This window comes from Grampus griseus (assembly GCF_964374135.1).
Source record: "Grampus griseus genome assembly, chromosome: 8".
In the NCBI taxonomy this organism is placed as follows: Eukaryota; Metazoa; Chordata; class Mammalia; order Artiodactyla; family Delphinidae; genus Grampus; species Grampus griseus.
Genome location: NC_139002.1, coordinates 26,320,596 through 26,340,625, shown reverse-complemented (window position 1 = coordinate 26,340,625; position 20,030 = coordinate 26,320,596). Strand labels below are relative to the sequence as shown.

At 38.2% G+C, this 20,030-nt stretch overlaps 1 protein-coding gene across 1 annotated transcript in view; it reads left to right on the top strand.

The window, feature by feature from the left end:
* Nucleotides 1-2,430: 2,430 nt before the first annotated feature.
* GUCY1A2 (guanylate cyclase 1 soluble subunit alpha 2) overlaps nucleotides 2,431-20,030 on the top strand; it is a gene marked incomplete at both ends in the record, with an annotated part of 429,067 nt that continues 411,467 nt past the window's right edge. The window contains one exon of the mRNA XM_082659927.1: nucleotides 2,431-2,715. Coding sequence (XP_082516053.1) covers nucleotides 2,431-2,715 — 285 coding nt within the window. The remainder of the gene's footprint in view (nucleotides 2,716-20,030) is intronic.

Sequence of the window (20,030 nt, the reverse complement as noted above, 5' to 3'; positions counted from 1 at the left end):
TCTAAAATTGTGTGACTCTAAAGAACTTGACAGTTATATCATTATTACTAAAGGAGAGAACTAAAAATTCCAGTTTATTATGCTATGATTGATACTACACAAGAAGAATATTAAACAGTTTTCCCAATGTTGGAATAATGTAATTTGCAAAAAAAATTTTTAGGAAAAAAAAAAAGGCCAGTGAAACCTTTTAGCAGAATTGATGACTATCCTTTCTGATAAATAATATAATTTGTGTCTAATTTCCAGTGGAAACACTGGAATAGAATGTATAGAATTAAGTGGAACACTGTATAGAATTTATAGAATTCTATACAGTGGAACACTGTATAGAATTAAGTGAAGTAATGGGGAAATCAACGGTAGATACACCACAAAATCAAAACAATAATAATTACAAATATCAACTATTATTATTATCTTTAAAAAGAGGCCTGAATTTCCTCTGCTAAGAGGAGAAACTATGCAGTTAGCAATTTACTCAGCAGGCTGAGAAAGAGTATATATGTGTATTTGAAGGGGAGTATGTGAGTGATAATATACACTTTTCATATCTTTTAACACCTATTTCAAATCTGAGATTAAGGCATATCTCTGAAGCAATTTGAGTGCATTTTTCCAAAATGTAAATGGAATCTTCAAACAGCATTTATATTTATTTGGGTCCTCATAAACAATTGGGAAGATTTAGAGTTAAAAGCAAGTTGGTGTCGTGGTACAGCAAAGGTTTTTTGCTTTGTCTGTTAAATTTAAAATAAATACAATCCAGAAACCTATCTTCCTTTACCTTAGAAGAACCTTTAAAAGAAAAACTGATTTTGCTTCTGTCTCTCTGAGGAACTAAAGCTCTGAACTTTTCTTTCCGGAGAAGGGGTGGGGAGCCTTCTCATCTGCTTTGCTGCAGGGGTATCACAGCCAGGGACCCTTATTTGCCTCCATCTCAATGTCAGAACAAATCTGAGGCTTTCCTGGAGCTAAAGCAAGCGCGGTGGGGAGAGGCACTAAGAGCGGCTGTTGGTATGCCAAGAGGCAAGCTTTGGAATGAAGCAGTTCCACCGCAAACTTGCGAGGCTGTTCTTGGGCTTTGAAAAGCCTTTCTTCCACTCCCCTTAGCTTTCCGAGCAGCGTTTGTAGCCTAGTGCAAACAGATCGCATATTTGGTGCAAAGAGTCGGGAGAATGAAGGACAGGGGATCACTCCCCGGGTCCTAGGTAGTGGAGTCTGCAGAGGAACTGTCTCTGGGTCTGCAACGCCTGCAAACGCGGCTGCAGGTGGCAAGCGGAGCTGTCCAGCACCAGTGCAGAGGCGGCGGGAGCCAGGACCCCGGCGCGCCCAGGCCGGCTGATGTTCAGCAACAGGGCTCTCCCCTGAAGAGACGCTGTCCTCATTCACTGCCTTCAGGCTCTGGGCTCGCTACGAGCCCACGCAGCCTCGACCAAGGCGGAGAACACTCGTCCTCACAAGCTGCTCCAGCAGGATGGGTGCCAACATGTTGACCCTTCCTTTCCCTTGTAAGCGACTCCTCCGGAATGGGCGGACTGGAATGCGCGGCCTTTCCCCTTGGCCTCAGAAATTCCTAAATAAACTCGGAGGGGAAGGTCAATTATGGACCCTAAACCCCCGCTTCAACTCTCTGAGGCTTCCCCGAGGTGGCTCCAGAGGGTGGTCTTCCGTCCCCGGCCCCGCGCCCCTCTCCCTTCCAGCGCCCACCAAGGCCAGTCTGCTCCTCAGCTGCCTCTTCCGTGGACGAGGGGTAGGGCATTTGGATTTGGGGCCCTTTGGTCTGATCCATGTCAACGTGCGCTCCTCGGAGGAGGAGGGGACGGTGGGAGCTGGGGTGGCGCTCAGAGGACGGCGACGAAGTGCCCTTGTTGCTCCTGAAACGTGGTGACAAGCCAGGCAGACTCCCAATGAGTATGATGGCGACACATGATGCCGGCAGAGAGAGAGACCACGGAGGAGGGGGTGCTTAAAGGGAGAAGGAAGTAGGCGGGCAGCAATGGGAGAGAGGCGGGAGGAGAAGGGCGGGAGGAGCTAGGGGAAGGGGGGCGAGATAGGCGCGCAGGCGGCAGAAGCCTTTGCCTCCGCGACCGTGCGGGCCACAGCTTCCCCGCCCTGCTCCCGGTCGCACACTCTCAGCCTCCCCGCGAGCGGCAGGCCGGCCACAGCGAAGCGCCGAGGCGGGCGCTGAGGTGGCGTCGCGCTAGCAGCAGCAGAGGCGGCAGCCACCGCCAAACGCGGGCCCCGGGTGCCGCGGCGCCCCAAGTTCCCGCCATGAGCAGTCGGCTCTGGAGGCTCCGCGGCTCTGGGGACTCACTCCCAGCCGAGCACGGCAGCAGCGCCCAGGGGCCCCAACGCTCCTAACGCCGCCGCCGCCGCCACCCGCGTCCCCCCCGCCGCCGCTTCGGCCGCCGCAGAGCCGCCAGCAGCATGTCTCGAAGGAAGATTTCGTCGGAGTCCTTCAGCTCCCTGGGCTCCGACTACCTGGAGACGAGCCCCGAGGAGGAGGGGGAGTGCCCCTTGTCTAGGCTCTGCTGGAACGGCAGCCGGAGCCCGCCCGGGCCGCCCGAGCCCAGCGCGGCGGCCGCCGCCGGCCCGACCCCGGCAGCCGCCGCCCCCACCGCCGCCACGGCTGGGGCCAGGAGAGCGCAGCGCCGGAGGCGGGTCAACCTGGACTCTCTGGGAGAGAGCATCAGCCGCCTGACGGCGCCCTCGGTGAGCGGGGAGAGGAAGGAGGGCCGCTGCGCAGGAGAGAGGAAGGGGATCGGGCAAGTTGGCGCCACGCTAGCCCGGGCGTGTGCGAAAAGCCCCGCCGCTGGGGGGCGGCCGGGCCTTGCTACGCCCGGCCTACGGTTCCCAAAGGCCGGGGCAAGACCCGCACCTTGGGCTCTGGTGGAGGGGGGCACTGGAGTACGGGAAAGGAGGAAGACTTCACTCCTCCGGGGTCTCCTGATTCAGAGGTCTGTCTGCCCACCTCCAGCCTTGAACCCTCCTTCGTCGCGGTCACCCTGACGGCCCTAGGTCCTCCTTCATGCCCACCTGTTTTCTTTCCCCCCGACTTTCCCAGGCACTGTGTTCCGCAGTTCCCATTTCTATGTCTTTCATCTCTGGTCTCCAGTATCCCAAAGGAACTCCTACTCCCTTTCAGGAAACTCTTCCTCTCTTTTCCCACACTCTCTTGCTCTTAGCATGACCTTCTCTGACATCTTTGAATTCTGCAGGCTAACTGCATTCTGTGTTGCATTCCTTTCTTCAAATCTTTGGAAACTGGTTGTCAGATACTTTTTTGAGTTGTCTTCTGATGAAGAAACCTCTTATCCCTTGTTTTCTCACCACTTCATATACTTTTTTTCTTAGTCACTAGGCATTTATTGGCTCAACCTTCTTCTGTGAGTAACCCTGGTGTCTCTCTCTTATTTCTTACACCCCTACCTCATCCTTCACTCTCTTTTCCCTGGATTCTTTAGTGCTTTCTCCCTCATTTTTTCATGGTTTCCTTTTATTAGGCCCTTCATAATTATCTGTTGAATGAATAAATGCCTTCCTAGCTCTCTCTAAACTTGTGCTCATTTAGGGATGTCTGTATCAGCAGTTGCAGGTATACTCCAGACTCCCCCTGGTTCCAGGCATCTTTCCAGAGCACTTCTGCCTCATTCCTGCTCAGGCATTTCAGCTACTCTTGACTTTTACTCTTTGCAGTAATGCCAGACCTCTGTTTTAGTCTTTGACTGTGTAAGCTCTGTTTTGAAGGAATTCACTCCATTGCACACAGAATCCTAAAGAGACTCAGTGTCAAACCACCATCCACCCTTTATTCTCACCTTGATAGGTTACAAAGGCTTCAACTATTGACAGCACTTTTACCTACCCATCTCTGAGACTTTTACTTCTTTAAAGTTTCCAAAATGAATTGGAGCATTGATCTTGTTTGCCTACTCTTGAGTCTCCCTTTTGAAAGTACTTATAGTTTATGGTAGGACAGACCTGAGAAAGAATGGGATCCAGAGAGACTGGGAACTGGTACCAGGCAATCCTACAAATATCCTGTGGCCATTGCATTAATGGAGTATGACCTTTTAGCAATGAAACTACCCTTCGGTCATCTTCCTTTTTTTGTGCATTTCCCCTTCAATTTACCTTTAGCCACTTCTTTCATTGATAACCTAGGAAACAAAACTCAGAATGGGTTAGCTACTGTTTGCTATTCTTAATGCAGATATTTACCAGGAAGCATAATCTTAGGAACTATTTGATGTTGCAAATTGTTGAACATAAGCCTTTATAAAAGGAGTCCAGGAATCCTGTGCATCTGTAGTTTTATGTCAGTACCCAAAGCAACGTTTGTGCAATATACTAATTCTTCAGTATAACAGATTCATATCTAATATGATTTTACTAAAGATAATTATTAGTTTTTTGTGGGAATTGTTTTTATAATCCTGGAGTTTTCTTTTTGCCTAAGAATCAGAATTTACAAATTTCTAAAAAATTTTTTGGCACTGCCTCTAGTAATGCCACTTTAACATAAGACTATTCTCAGCAACTTATGTGAGAAGTAGATAAAATAAACTGAGCTCAAGTATTTACTGCCAAAATAAGAGGTAGGAAATAGTCTCTGATTTTTACCTTTTATAAAGGTAAAATTTGAATGACTTTGACTCTTTGCTGGATAAAAAGCATGTAATCAGATAATGGTGTACAGGATAAGAAGTTTGAAATTGAAAATAATTGCGATAATCAAAAATATGCAACAGCTGTATGTACTTTCCATGCTATAATTCTTTTCTATTTTGTTTCTTTTTTTAAATTTTATTTATTTATTTGGTTGCGCCAGGTCTTAGTTGCAGCAGGCAGCCTCCTTAGTTGTGGCATGCAAACTCTCAGTTGTGACATGAATGTGGGATCTAGTTCCCTGACCAGGGATTGATCCCAGGCCCCCTGCATTGGGAACGTGGAGTCTTATCCACTGCACCACCAGGGAAGTCCCCTTTTCTATTTTGAAAAAGGTCTTTCAGCTGTTATGCTGAAAACATACATGTGAATATAGTGTAAACAATTCCAACTTCATAAGGCATGTATAAACAAATTCTCATTGGCTAACCATCATGTCACCAATAGAATTGGTAACACAAGGAAAACAGAGAGTATATTTCAAAGCAGCGGCTTATTTCTGTGTTCTCCACCCCCATTTTCTTTTGTTTGGCAAGCTAGAACACTACTTCAAAAAGTTCCAGTAGATTCGTTCTCCTACATTGTCAGCATTCTAAACTTCTCTGAAAACACTTATGTGCTATCTAATGTCCTTTCATTAGAGCTAAACAACTTAAAACAAACAAACAAAACCCCAAAAACCTCTGAGAACAGCCATTACCAGAGCATTCTTAGATGGAAATTTCTAGTTGTTTTGAGTGTTGCAAACCTTCTTGCATTGCTGTGGAAACTCCTGTGTTCTTAGTGGTCTCTTCGTGGAATATTGTCTCAATCACTGGAGATTTATTTGTTTTTTATTCAGGATAATTTGCAAGTAGGGAAATGGAAGTGAATTTAATAAATACTAGGATATTGCCAAATAATTCAGCTAGTAATTTGATCAATGTTTTTTGATATTTTTTTGTTTTTTGATATTTTAAGAGTTACTTTTAGGTGCATTGATGTTGGCTATAAAGATTATAATACTTTCATACTATTTTAATAATAAAAGTAAATTGAATTAATAAAATTGAAAAAATTCTGGAATTCAGGATACCACGTTCTCATTCATTGTGCCTTGGACAACTAAATACTTGTATATAATTGTGCATATTACTTTTACTGTCTAGGATCCTACTCATCTGTAAGTTACTATATTTAGGGTCCCTTCCTGTTCTGATAGTCTACGAAGACATATTGTATTGTCAAGCTTTCAATAAACTGTCACAATGGCATATGAAATAAAAAGCAAGGACCTATTACTATGAGTTTTTAAACTGAGGAAAGTAAATTACTTTTTTAAGTAAGGGCATCAAAGTACTATTTATTCCACCTAGTTGTTAAAAAATATTTGAGCATCTGCAGTGTAGCAAGTATTGTGCAAAGCACTGGTGATACAAATGCCAAACAAAACTTTCCTGTTTTTTGACCTCATGGAACTTCTTTAATTATAGACTTTATTCTAAGGAAACTGTATTGAGGTAAAATATAAGAACTCCAATTGTTGAAGAGATGTCTAGGGGAAGTTTTATTTATCATCCACTTTGGTTAGTTTTGTTCACTATGAATCTCTGGGGTGCAGCCATAAAAATAAAAATAATCCTAAAGACCTGGCTGAAGATGCATATATCACTTATTACATTATTTATTTTGAAATAATTTACTTGGGAACACATATGGAAAAACAGTTGGGTATTTTACATCAAGGGTGAATTTAGGGTCTCATTTATTTCCATTTTATGTTTATAAATGAGAGTTGCTTAGACCCCTCTCATTTTGACATTGGTTTTGGGTTTGCTAATGTCAGTCTGTCAGTGGAGATATTCTAGGAGACCAACCCAGGGGCAAGGCTTTCCTAGGTTTCTTGTCAGAGAACTACTAGCTGTTATAACATTACAGATGGCTTTGAAGACCTCAGAAGCTATAGAGAGCAGAATGGCAGGGAGAAAAGTAACAGAACTGGAAGGATGGCATATAAAGGGAGGAAAGCTACTTACATAGGGAATAGTCCAAGAAACAAAGAACGGTGAGGAAAAAAAAAGGAAGGGAAGCTTGAATTCAAGTAGCAAATTCCAAAAACTCTTCCATTATTTTTGGAAAGGAAATTGTATTGATACATGCCTATGAAAAAGTGAAAGGACATAAAAAATACATATTTAGCCTCTCCTAGTATTAAATAAAATTAACTTTCTGATGTGTAAAGCCTTAAATAAAACCTTAGAAATTGTGAGTGTAACTAACACGTAAATAATGAAAAATATATAACATATAGTTTTGAGATTAGATATTTGATAAATTTATGTGTTTTAATTGAAGTTTTAAACATTTGGGGCTCAATATGGGTAATAAAGTTCTTAGCAATAGATTCATTAAAATTAAAAATCAAACAAAATGTATTCTAGTAGTTCAGTGTTTTCACTTTTCTAGAAATTAGATACTATCATCTGAAATCAGAATTTAATGGCCATCTTTTGCTTTTTTCCACCTCATTCCTAGTCATCAGAAACAACACGGAAGAACTGAAAGAACAAAGATTTGAAGTTTGACAGAAAAATTGAATAACTCCCTGCTGAGCCCCTTGCTATATGTAAGGCCCTGGGAAAGCTAACTCCTTCCTTCTCAGAGCCTTAGTTTTCTATTTTGTGAAGTAGGAATAATGACTACCTTATAATTTGTTGTGAAAGAGGAGCAATATTCCTTGTAAAATTTCTTGAACTCAATAAATGACAGTTTCAAGTTGAGATCCATTAACTTCAATCAAATTTGAATGCCTCCAAATGATCTAAAATTTTTCATTTTTTCTCAATAATTTACTTGCTAGTAACCTTATTAAAAGAGTTCATAGGTTAACTGATGTCATGTACCTAAAAAAAATTGATAAGGAGTTAATTTTGTTGGCATTGTCCAGTCAATCCATTAAAAAAATTAAAACTGGACTCCCTTTTTGGCTCCCTGGCTATGCCTCATGTGTGTACATGAGTATTCGTAATCATTGCAGATTCAAACATTTCTATCAAACTGCTGAATGTTATGTGGCAGTATGAGTACCACAACTATAAATTCTATAAAAATACTAGAACATATATATTTGGTAGAATATGAGTATTTCACAACAAATTACTTTTAAATTAGGAAAAACTTTAGGTGAAAGAGAAACTGCTTATTTCACTTGCCTGAGAATTTCAAGAGTTCCCCATCCATTGTGTTCAAACTAATTTGTACAAGTGTTCAAAGGTTTATGCTGTGAGATGCAAGAACCACTTAGAGGGGTGGGATAGGGAGGGTGGGAGGGAGGGAGACGCAAGAGGGAAGAGATATGGGAACATATGTATATGTATAATTGATTCACTTTGTTATAAAGCAGAAACTAACACACCATTGTAAAGCAATTATACTCCAATAGAGATGTTAAAAAAAAAAGAAAAAAAAAAGAAGAAGTAGAGACACAGATGTAGAGAACAAATGTATGGATACCAAGGTGGAAAGGGGGGGTGGGGGGAATTGGGAGATTGAGATTGACATATAAACATTATTGATAGTACATATAAAATAGATAATTAATGAGAACCTACACTATAGCACACAGAGCTCTACTCGATGCTCTGTGGTGACCTAAATGGGAAGAAAATCCAAAAGAGAGGGGATGTATGTATATGTATAGCTGATTCACTTTGCTATACAGTACTATACTCCAGTAAAAATTATTTTAAAAATAAAAAAAAATTAAAAAATGAATTATGCAGCTAATGACTTTTACATTTTGTGTACTGCACTCTATTCTTGTTTGGCTACAAGCTCAATTGTTAGCCCTTCATTTTAAAGATAAATTTTGACTATGGGAAATGACATCAGTGATTATTAGTCTGTAGGTAGAGGTGATGTGATTATATATTCCTTTTTAGTATATAATTTATCTACCTTGAAGTTTTCTGAGATGTGTGGGAAGAGTACCTGAGGGCTATTATGTGTTTTTTTCCCTTCTATATCATCATTGCTGTTTTCATTCACTTTTGTTTTATCTTTTTGCCTTTGTCATAGGGAGCTGAAGGTAAAAGTTTAAAAACTTACATGTTTTATTGAATATGATAGTAAAATAAGTGGGTGATCTCTAGATATAGACATTGTTAACTGTGAATTTCACACACATCTAGGAAGAAAAAAAATTAAGTGGCATAAGTAGGGAGAATGTTTACAAGGGCTGACTAGGTTTTCTTTGCAGACCCTTATTTGATGCATGAACCAGTGATTAGGTCAAAATTCAAAGTTCTTCTATTTAATTTCTTACTCTAATCTTGGTACTCTTATGTTTATCTTGTATTTAGCATGGTACCTGATACTTAATGGATTTTCAATAAAATGCTCAGAATGAATGAATGGATATTCTTATTTAATTATCCAATTATATTATTTCTTTTTTTGTTTGATTTTTTTTCTGTGTTATATTTGGTTCAAACAAAATATTTAGATTTCATACCCAGCCTGTGAGAGATACTTTCAAGTATGCAAACCTGTTTGAATTTTACTTACACCTGCCATCTGAAGCAAAACTTCAGAATAAAGTTGTGTTAAAAAGAGAGCAGGGCTTCCCTGGTGGCGCAGTGGTTGAGAGTCCGCCTGCCGATGCAGGGGACACGGGTTCGTGCCCCGGTCCGGGAAGATCCCACATGGCGCGGAGCGGCTGGGCCCGTGAGCCGTGGCAGCTGAGCCTGCGCGTCCGGAGCCTGTGCTCCGCAACGGGAGAGGCCACAACAGTGAGAGGCCCGCGTACCGCAAAAAAAAAAAAAAAAAGAGAGCAGATGGAAAAGTATTCTTCTGGAACTCCTTGAGTGGCCTATTTATATTTTAAGAAGTTAGGTAAATGTAACAACTCTCCTCCCATCTCCAGTATAAGTCTGCTTATATTTTCTGTACAGTTCTCTCTCAGGTGAGAAATGTTTGTCAGCAAGTGGGCTACTGTCGCCAAAAATGCACTGCTGGGAGATGGAATGAAAAATCTTGCTCCTCAAATATCACTTCAGGACAGGATCTGAATATCTAGAATTATGAGCATCTCATAAAGTTGAAAATTTCAGCTTAGAGTAATTTAGGAAGTAGGGGAGCTGGAAGTCTCTTTGAAGGCTGGAGATTTGTTGTGGCTGTTGTGGGGAACTGAGAAAGAGTGAGCATTCTTATAAATAGAACAGTGAGAAATCACTTCCTGTACAGGCTTTATTTGAGGCATGTTAAACAGTTCTTCATCTGAACTAGTGGTTATCAAACTTCAGTGAACATAAGAAATACCTAAAGGAAATCATTAGAATGTAGGTTCCTAGCATAGTTCACTGTGCTATACAGTAGGACCTTGTTATTTATCCATTCTATATATACTAGTTTGCATCTGCTAACCCCAAACTCCCCCTCCATCCCTCCCTCACCTTCCCTCCTCCTTGGTAACCACATGTCTGTTCTCTATGTCTGTGAGTCAGCTTCTGTTTTGTAGATAAGTTCCTCTGTGTCGTATTTTAGATTCCACATATAAGTGATATCATATGATATTTGTCTTTCTCTTTCTGACTTACTTCACTTAGTATGATAATCTCTAGGTCCATCCATGTTGTTGCAAACGACACTATTTCATTCCTTTTTATGGCCGAGTAGTATTCCATTGTATACATGTACCAAATCTTCTTTATATATTCATTTGCTGATGGACAGTTAGGTTGTTTCCATGTCCTGGCTATTGTGAATAGTGCTGCTGTGAACATAAGGGTGCATGTATCTTTTTGAATTATAGGTTTTTTTTAAATTATAGTTTTGTCTGAGTATATGCCCGGGAGTGGGAATGCTGGATCATATGGCAACTCTATTTTTAGTTTTTTGAAGAACTCTATAGTGTTTTCCATAGTGGCTGCACCAACTTACGTTCCTGCCAACAGTGTAGGAAAGTTGCCTTTACTCCACACCCTCTCCAGCATTTGTTATTTGTAGACATTTTTACTGATGGCCATTCTGACTGCTGTGAGGTGTTATCTCATTGTAGTTCTGATTTGCATTTCTCTAATAAATAGCGATGTTGAGCATCTTTTCATGTGCCTGTTGGCCATCTGTATGTCTTCTTTGGAGAAATGACTGTTTAGGTCTTCTGCTCATTTTTTGATTGGGTTATTTGTTTTTTTAGTTGTTGAGTTGTGTGAGCTGTTTGTATATTATGGAAATTAATCCCTTGTTGGTTGCATCTTTTGCGAATATTTTCTCCCATTCTGTAGATTGTCTTTTTGTTTTGTTTATGGTTTCCTTTGCTGTGCAAAAGCTTGTAAGTTTGATTTGATCCCATTTGGGGTTTTTTTGCTTTTATTTCTATTGCCTTGGGAGACTCACCTAAGAAAACATTGGTACTATTTATGTCAGAAAATGTTTTGCCTATGTTCTCTTCTAGGAGTTGTATGGTGTCATGTCTTATTTTTAAGTCTTTAAGCCATTTTGAGTTTATTTTTGTATAGGGTGTGAGGGTGTGTTCTAACTTCATTTATTTACATGAAGCTAACTTTCCCAACACCACTTGCTGAAGAGACTGTCTTTTTCCCATTGTATATTCTTGCCTCCTTTGTTGAAGATTTTTTTGTAGGTGTGTGGGTTTATTTCTGGGCTCTCTATTCGCTTCCATTGATCCATATGTCTGTTTTTGTGCCAATAGTACACTGTATTGATTTCTGTAGCTTAGTACTACTGTCTGAAGTCTGGGAGGCTTATGTCTCCAGCTTTGTTTTCTTTTCCTCAGGATTGCTTTGACAATGCTGTTTTTTTTATGGTTCCATATAAATTTTAGGATTATTTGTTCTAGTTCTGTATAGAATGTCATGGGTAATTTGATAAGGATCACATTAAATCTGTAGATTGCTTTGGATAGTATGACCATTTTAATAATAGTAATTCTTCTAATCCAGGAGCATCCAAGAGCATATCTTTCCATTTCTTCGAATCATCTTCAGTCTCCTTTTTTAATGTTTTATAGTTCTCAGCAAGTCTTTCACCTCCTTGATCAGGTTTATTCCTAAGTATTTGATTTTTTGGATGCAAGTCTTAAAATAGATTTTTTTTTTACATTCCTTTTCCCATATTTCATTGTTAGTGTAAAGGAATACAGCCGATTTCTGTATGTTAGTCTTGTATCCTGCTACCTTGCTGAATTCATTTGTCAGTTTTAGTAGTGTTTGTGTGGAGTCTTTATGGTTTTCTATATAGTGTATCATGTCATCTGCATATAAGGACAATTTTACCTCTTCCCTTCAAATTTGGATACATTTTATTCCTTTTCCCTGTCTGATTGCTCTGTCTAGGACTTCCACTACTATGTTGAATAGGAGTGGTGAGAGTGTCATCCTTGTTTTGTTCCAGAATTTAGCAGGAAGGCTTCCAGCTTTTCAATGTTGAGTATTAATTTAGCTGTGGGTTTGTCATATGTGGTTTTATTATGCTGAGATACGTTCCCTCTGTACCCACTTTGGTGAGAGTTTTTATCATGAATAGATGGTGAATTTTATCAAATGCTTTTTCTGTATCTATTGAGATGATCATGTGGTTTTTGTCTTTTCTTTTGTTGATGTGGTGTATCACATTAACTGATTTGTGTATGTTGAACCAACCTTGTGAACCTGGGATGAATCCAACTTGGTTGTGGTGTATGGTCGTTTATATGTTGTTTGATTTGGGTTACTAATATTTTGTTGAGAATTTTTTCATGTATATTCATCAAAGATATTGGCCTGTAATTTTCTTTTTTGGTAGTGTCTTTGTCTGGTTTTGGTATCAGGGTGCTGGTGGCTTCATAGAATGTCTTTGGGAGTGTTCCCTTCTCTTTAATGTCTTGGAAGAGTTTGAGAAGGATTGGTATAAGTTCTTCTTTGTGTGTTTCATAGAATTCACCTGTGAAGCCATCTGGTCCTGAACTTTTGTTTATAGGGAGTGTTTAAAATTATTATTATTACAGATTCTATTTCACTTCTAGTGATTGGTCTGTTCAAATTATTTATTTCTTCTTGATTCAATTTTGTTGGGCTGTATGTTTCTAGAAACTTTTCCATTTCTTCTAGGTGTTCAAATTTGTTGGCATATAATTGTTCATAGTATTCTCTTATGGTTATTTGTATTTCTGTGGTATTGGTTGTTATTTCTCCTTTTTCATTTCTTATTTTGTTTATTTGGGTCCTGTCTCTTTTCTTCTTGGTCAGCCTGGCCAGAGGTTTGTCATTTTTGTTTACACTTTCAAAGAACCAGGTCTTGGTTTTATTGATTTTTTTTCTATTTTTTTTAATCTCCATTTTATTTATTTCCTCTCTGATCTTTATTATTTCCTTTCTTCTGCTGACTTTAAGCTTTGTTTAAGTTAGACATTATTGATTTAAGGAATGGGGGAGAAAACTGAACAGGAACAGGTTAATGTATTATTGGGTGTTTTTTGAGGGTTGAGCTGAGGGTGACAATAATGAATTTGTAGTCTAAACTGAGAGGATTAGTATGACTTGGAACATATTATTGGCTGTTTTTTGAGTGCCCAGCTGAGGTTGGAGATGATGAATTTGTAGCCTAAACTGAGAGGATGAGTATGACTTGTAGAGGTATAAAATGGTGAAAGTATTTATTGTATATTAAAAGGCCTATATGTCAGATTGAGTTTGAGCTGTTAGGGGACAATTTAATGGAAGAGGGTTAGGGTTATGTCTTGGGAAATAATGAGAGTGAATGTCAAATGGGGCAGATTGTAATACTCAGCGGCATTTCTAGCCTTCTTGTGTTGGACAGAGATCTGATGTTAAGCTTATTTAATATATATCTGGGTCCTGTTCTTTCACTATTCTTTCTCACAGAATAGATGATTGGTACCACAGGTCCCCGTCTACCAGACTGATGACTGGTAATTAGTTGGTCTTTGAGAAACTCAGATCTAGCTTCTTGATTACTATATACATTATGTTTTAAAAGTTAGAACTAATACTTGAAAAATAAGAATATTCAATTACATAATTCAATGCATTATTTATGGGCCCTAGTTGTTACACAATAAAGTTTCCATGGCTCAGACTTGGTACATTGCTTCTTGAGTATGAGAGCCTATGGGATTTAGAGTAATGGGTGGCTACCAAAACATTTCCTAATGTATTGGAGAACATAGCAGATTTTTTTTTTTTATCTGAAAAGGTAAAAATTAGTTCCAGTGAATCAGTCTAAATAAAACATATGCAGTATCAATTCATGAGTAGATGAAGTTCAATAAAGTACCCTTAAGAGTTAAACAATTTTCATTTTGTTAATCAGTCTTTGATAGTCCCAAAGACTCTCCTGTGTGTTTCAGTGCCTCAGTGTCATCATTATGAGTCAATTATCACTGAGCTATAGATGTGTGGACATCCTGGTAACTGGAGTGATTGATTGATTGATTTTTTCATTATTTTTTTCCTCCAGTTTTTTTTGAGATATAATGGACATACAGCACTGTATAAGTTTAAGGTGTACAGCATAATTATTTAACTTATATACATCATGAAATTATTACCACAATAAGTTTAGAGAATATCCATCATCTCATATGGATACAAAATTAAAGAAATAGAAAAAAATAATTTTTCCTTGCGATGAGAACTCTTAGGATTTACTCTCTTAACAACTTTCATATGTAACACACAGCAGTGCTAATTATATTTATCACATTGTACATTACATCCCTAGTACTTGTTTGTTTCTTAGTGATTCGATATTTCTATACATTTAAAAATGATCATCATGATAAGGCTAGTTACCATGTAAGTGGAGTGTTTTAGATAATCAAATGCTTTACAATATGAAATTTCCTCTACATAGGAGCACTAAAGAACTAAATGGTCTTTGCGGTCTCAAAGAGTTAATATGCGTGCTCAGTTTCTCCTCTTCCACCAGGGAGTCTCAGGCAATGGGAGACAAATTAGGCATGATTTGAAAAAAAAGGTTTTGTTTTGTTTTTTTAACTTTTAGAGTTCTGTGTATAATTTGGTTAGTGCGCTTGTCTTGTTTTTTCTTGAAAAATGCCTGTTAGTGTATGTGTGTGTGCAGGATGGGTGGGGAGAAGGGCACTGGTGGACAGAGGCTACAATGCAATTAATGCTGCCTTCTGTTTTTTATTTTAATTTTACTTCGGGGAAATAACTTTTCTGGCTCTGTTTCCCATCTCTGAAATCATATGTAATAAGACTAATTTCTCATTCAAGGGTAAATATGTAGTAAAATGTGAATAGTGAACTGAAGACAATGTGTCTGTTACTAGTTGCTTTGTTATGCTGCTGTGCTGATTGCTTGAGGACTAAGGCATTGTTTCAAATTCCTTCACTCTCTACATTCTGGGAAAAGCACAAGTTTTAGAGTCAGACACTAACCCTGGTCATTATATTGTGAATTCTTGGATAATCCTCTATAAGTCTCATTTTCTTTATAAAATGAAGGTAATAATTTATAGGATTATGAAGATTAAAAGTATAATGTGTACACAGTAATTGGAATACAGTAAATGATCAATTAATTTTGGTGGCTTTTATTAACTGCTTCTTATCAGCATCTTATTGACCTGTATATTGTAAATCACATCTCCTGGTAACTTGAGTTTCCTCCAGCCACATCTTTTCCAAAACATATAGAAATTTCCTTCTTTATGGTTGTTGCTCAGCATTCTCCTGCTTTTTATGGGAAATATTTTTTAACTATCTTGGGTGTACATTTCAGAGTTATGAAATCTCCTAGAAATTCCTTCCCAGAAATCTTAAAAATAAATGTATTCTTACTGGTCACCTTACCCCTCACATTCATTCATTCATACAGCATTTATTTAGCAAATGAGTACTTGTTGACTCATTAGCATGCACTCAATATGCATTAAACACACAGAAGAAGTGGGGCATTCAGACAGAAATTTGATATGATCCATTTGGATTTAAAAAATGTAAAACTGCTTTTTAAAAGTTACCAAATAATGTGCATGACAGCTATTTTTGCCCCTCTTTTTCATCCTATCCCAACCTTTCCTTATTTGGCATATGGACATATGGAGGACATATGGACAAACGAAGGGTCTGTATGTAAAAGATCAGTTGAAACTGTAATGAAGATGATGATGCTAGTAATAATAACTGCTGATTTACCATGTGCTGGGCACTGTACTAAATGCTCTACACATTTTATTCTGTTTTCATACTCACAACAGTAATGCAGGAGTGATGCTTTACTGTGGTCTACAAGTACCAAGAGACTACCTCTCTGACCTCACCTCATGAACTGTAATCTACACTTACGGTTCTATAGTACACTCCTTGAACATTCCAGGAAAGTATTATCTTGCCTCAGGACTTGTATTCTATATCCCCTGTGTCAGAAATACCCCCTCAGTCTAGTTCTCCACATGATTGGCCTTTTCTTGGCTTTCAGATTTCAGCTCAGTGTCACCTCATCAGACAGCAGCTCTCCCCCACCAACCATTCTCTTTAACGTCATTGTTTACTTCGACCAGCACTCACTATCAGAAGTTATCTTTTTATTACTTACTCACTTATTTATTGTCTTCCCTCACTGTAATTTAAGCTGTGCAAGGGCAGGAACCTTGTCTGAGTTGTTCATAGTGGTCTTTGTAGTGCCTAGAATAGTCCTGGCTAAAAGCAGGTTCTCAGTACCTCTTTATTGACTGAATAAACGTCATTTTGAAAGAAGTCTTAGTACCTAGAAAAGAGAGCATAGTTAAAAAAAAAAACTTACAGGGTAGAAGAAGAAGAATTAACACGTGTTAGGCAACTACTGGGGATCCAACATTAAGTGTTTTCATAATATGTATCATTGAATTTTCAAAATAGTCTTATGAGAGATTGAGAGAAGTTGAGTGACTTGCCTGTGATCACAGTTAATTACTTACTGATGGAGAATGAGATTAGAATCTTGGTCTGTTTAGCTCCAAACTCTATTTCTTCCACATTTGTATATTTCACCCCCTCTGAGTGTGGTGGACATTGTGATGTACTGCCTAGATGCCCCTACTTTAGTAATGATGGACTTACTTCCCTAGATGCTAGGAGTACTGCTGACAGTGACCCTCAGCTGTCAGTCTCCTATATGTATTGCCTGGACTGAAAAGAGATGCCTTGCCCAATGTCATTCCCCATTCCAGTGGCTAATCAGCATATGGATATGAAGACTTGCCCCTTTTGACCTAATTCAGCCAACTTTGAAGGTAGAACTCCTCGTAGGGTCAGCGGTGGTCTCCACTGAGATAGCATCACAGTCCAACTTCTTCCTCTTTCATGGGTATTGATCCCCAGAGTACCCCTTAATAAGCTTTCTGCATTCTAATCTTCTCAGAGTCTGCTTCCCAGGGAACCCTGCCTACAATAGTGTGTTTGAGAATTGTGATGGCATTAATGAAAGTGCAAAAATCAGCAATGGGAAGGAGGTATTTGGAAGGAATATAATGATAACCTTGAATTTGGATTTTTTGAATTTAGGTGCAAATGGTTGGCTCTGGACTGTGAGTTCTTTGTGAGCTTTGTGTTATTGGTTCACCAGCCTCAGCACAGTGCCTGTCATACTGTAGGCAGAAGACTCAATAAATAGACCATTAAAGATTTAGCATTGGAGTTTGGGGGGCAGTTCATGGAGGTAATAGCAAATATATTGAAAATTGACAAGCTGTCTTATTGAAAGAGAGGAAAAATAAGAACAGTAGAGAATTGAAAAGCAGTATAGAAAAGGGAATCAGAAGAATGTAGGTGCTAGGATGCATTTTTGTTTGGTTGTGTGGTGGGAGGTGACTGGAGAGCAGCTGGAAGCAAGTGTTGTAATGGTTGATATTTGAAAAATGATGTGAATTTAAGACTGGTACTTTCAAACCCAGTACGAATGAGGTTTCTGGTGGCCTTCAGAAGTGATGTCAGTCGTGCAACTGAGAAGGAAACCTGTTTATTGAGATATAAAGAGAGAATATATGATGAGTAAACAAAGGATATCATGGGCATAAATTTGTCTTCCAAGACATTTGGCAATACAAGTAAGGAGAGGTAATTGGCAGGGCCTGTGAGGCCAAATCAAAGTTTATTAAAGAAATGGAAATTCATGTTTGAAGGTAACAGAATAGTCAAAAAAGCTGTAGATGGATGAGATAAATAGGCTTTGGGAAAGGATAGAGTTGATTTAGGGCCATTCTGTAGCTTCTTTGCCAAAAGTAAGGATACTTATTTCTCTGTACCCAAGGGGAATACAATATGGCATAGTAGGAGTATAGTGCAAAGACAGCTATCAGATTTTGGTTTTATTTACACCTAATTTATCACGATCTTATCTTGATTTTATCATTATAACTCATTGGTCAGTAATTTTGTCAAATTTAAATTGCAGTTCTCTAGGTATACCTTAGCTGTTGTAGCTACACTGACCATAGGATGTCAAATGAGGTCTGAAATGTTAGTAATTCATTCTTCAGAAATTTTGTATTTAAACCATGAAGTGTACATTTTTGGGTATATTCCATTGTAAATCACTTTTTGAAAACTTCAGATTTACTCTTATTCTTCTAAAGATAAGACTTTGTAAATTGATTTATGCTTGTACTAGCTTGTTCTCTTTTAGTTTTAAAGTTAATTTGAGATACATATTTTATGTATATAAACCATATTCTTACCATCTCTGTGTCTGATATGACTTTGTTTAACATTGGACCTCTTTTTAACATTGATGAAAAGGTCTCTAAAGGAAGGAACTCTTGAGGTATTAGGAGCCAAGTGAATAGGACTCTACTTTGTTGTTATACTGAATATATTTTACACAGTTGAAAGGTGGTGTGGAAGGCAAAATAAGGCCAAACAAGACATACACAATCAAACGGCGCTTTTTGGCCCTCTCCCTTTTCATTCCTGGGGGAATTTTACTCAATTTCAGCAAGCAAGGATTTTTGTCTATTTTTATATACTTCCAAATCCCAAGTCTACTAGTGCCTGGCATGTGGTAGCTGATCAGTATTTGTTAAATGATTAAATTTAGAGTGAATATAAAGATATTTATTCTAACTATACTACACAACTATACTAACTATACTACACAAATAAGAAAGAAGTAGGATGATAAATACAAATGCACTTTAGAAAAATAAAATCAGTAACAGGAACAACAAAATAGACAAAACATATTATACAAATGTAAATAATTATTATATCCTATTATCCTTTATTCCTTCATCATATATTTACTATACATCGTCTATACATGCTTGACTTTATTGTGTCCTGAGCCAAAACATAAGATCTATGGAGCACAAAATGGCTCTAGTCATCTGCAGGGTTAAAAAATAAAAAGTATTTTATTGGATTTTTATCCAGTATTTTACTGGATTTTCCTTAAATACTCTTGTAATATGCTACACTAGTCAATTTACATTATATATTAGCAAGTAAGAATACATTTTTTCTACATGATCTAAATATATATATTTTTTAAAACTAACAGTTTATTAAACAGATATTTGTTGTTGGCCTCTTCTGTGCCAGGAATTTGAGATGTCTCAATTATAGAAAATACTTATAATCTGTGCTCCCCACTGCCCCCCTCTCCCCCCTTACCAGTTTTTCTTGTGATTCTGTTGCAAACATTTCAGGGATAAAATTTAAGAAAGATTTTATCTTTCTTCTGTAGATCTCCACAAAAGAAAAATATATCTCTTTTAAAGCCTGTTGACCAAATTCTCAGTGCAGTGTTTCTCTGAGCCTGTCTTCCAATTTCATTTTTTCCTTGTGTGATTGGTTTAATTTGCGTATGGGAGATAATTTGATTTTTGAATATTGTGTTACAAATATTTGGTTTCTAACTTAAGGAATTTATTTGTTTTCAGAAAGGAAAGAATGCAGAGACCCTTACAAATTGTATTTTTATCATATATTTAGATATAAACCTGAGTTTACTTTAATAGCATGTTTGAAATCTATATGTTTATCTATCGATCTATCTATCTATTATTGATTATATAGGTCAGAAAAGAAATGACTCTGTCTGATTCTGAATTTAAAAATTTAATTCAGTAGAAATCTGGAGTAGGTATACTTACTCTCATTGTGTCTTTTTAAAAAAATTGCCACAGTAATGAAAATGTCTTTTGCCTCCTTAACAAAGAATCTGCCTCCAAAGGCATTTATTTTAAGCAGTGATAATGATGAGATGATTATGTTGTAATGGAACAGACTGAGGGAAAGAATAAATTTTAGCTACATATTACTGTAATTCCATTTGAAACTTCAGGCAGATATGAGGAAGTTTCTAGTGTGGTTGCTGGTGAAGAACGATTTATTGTTTCCTCCTGATATAAAGATCAA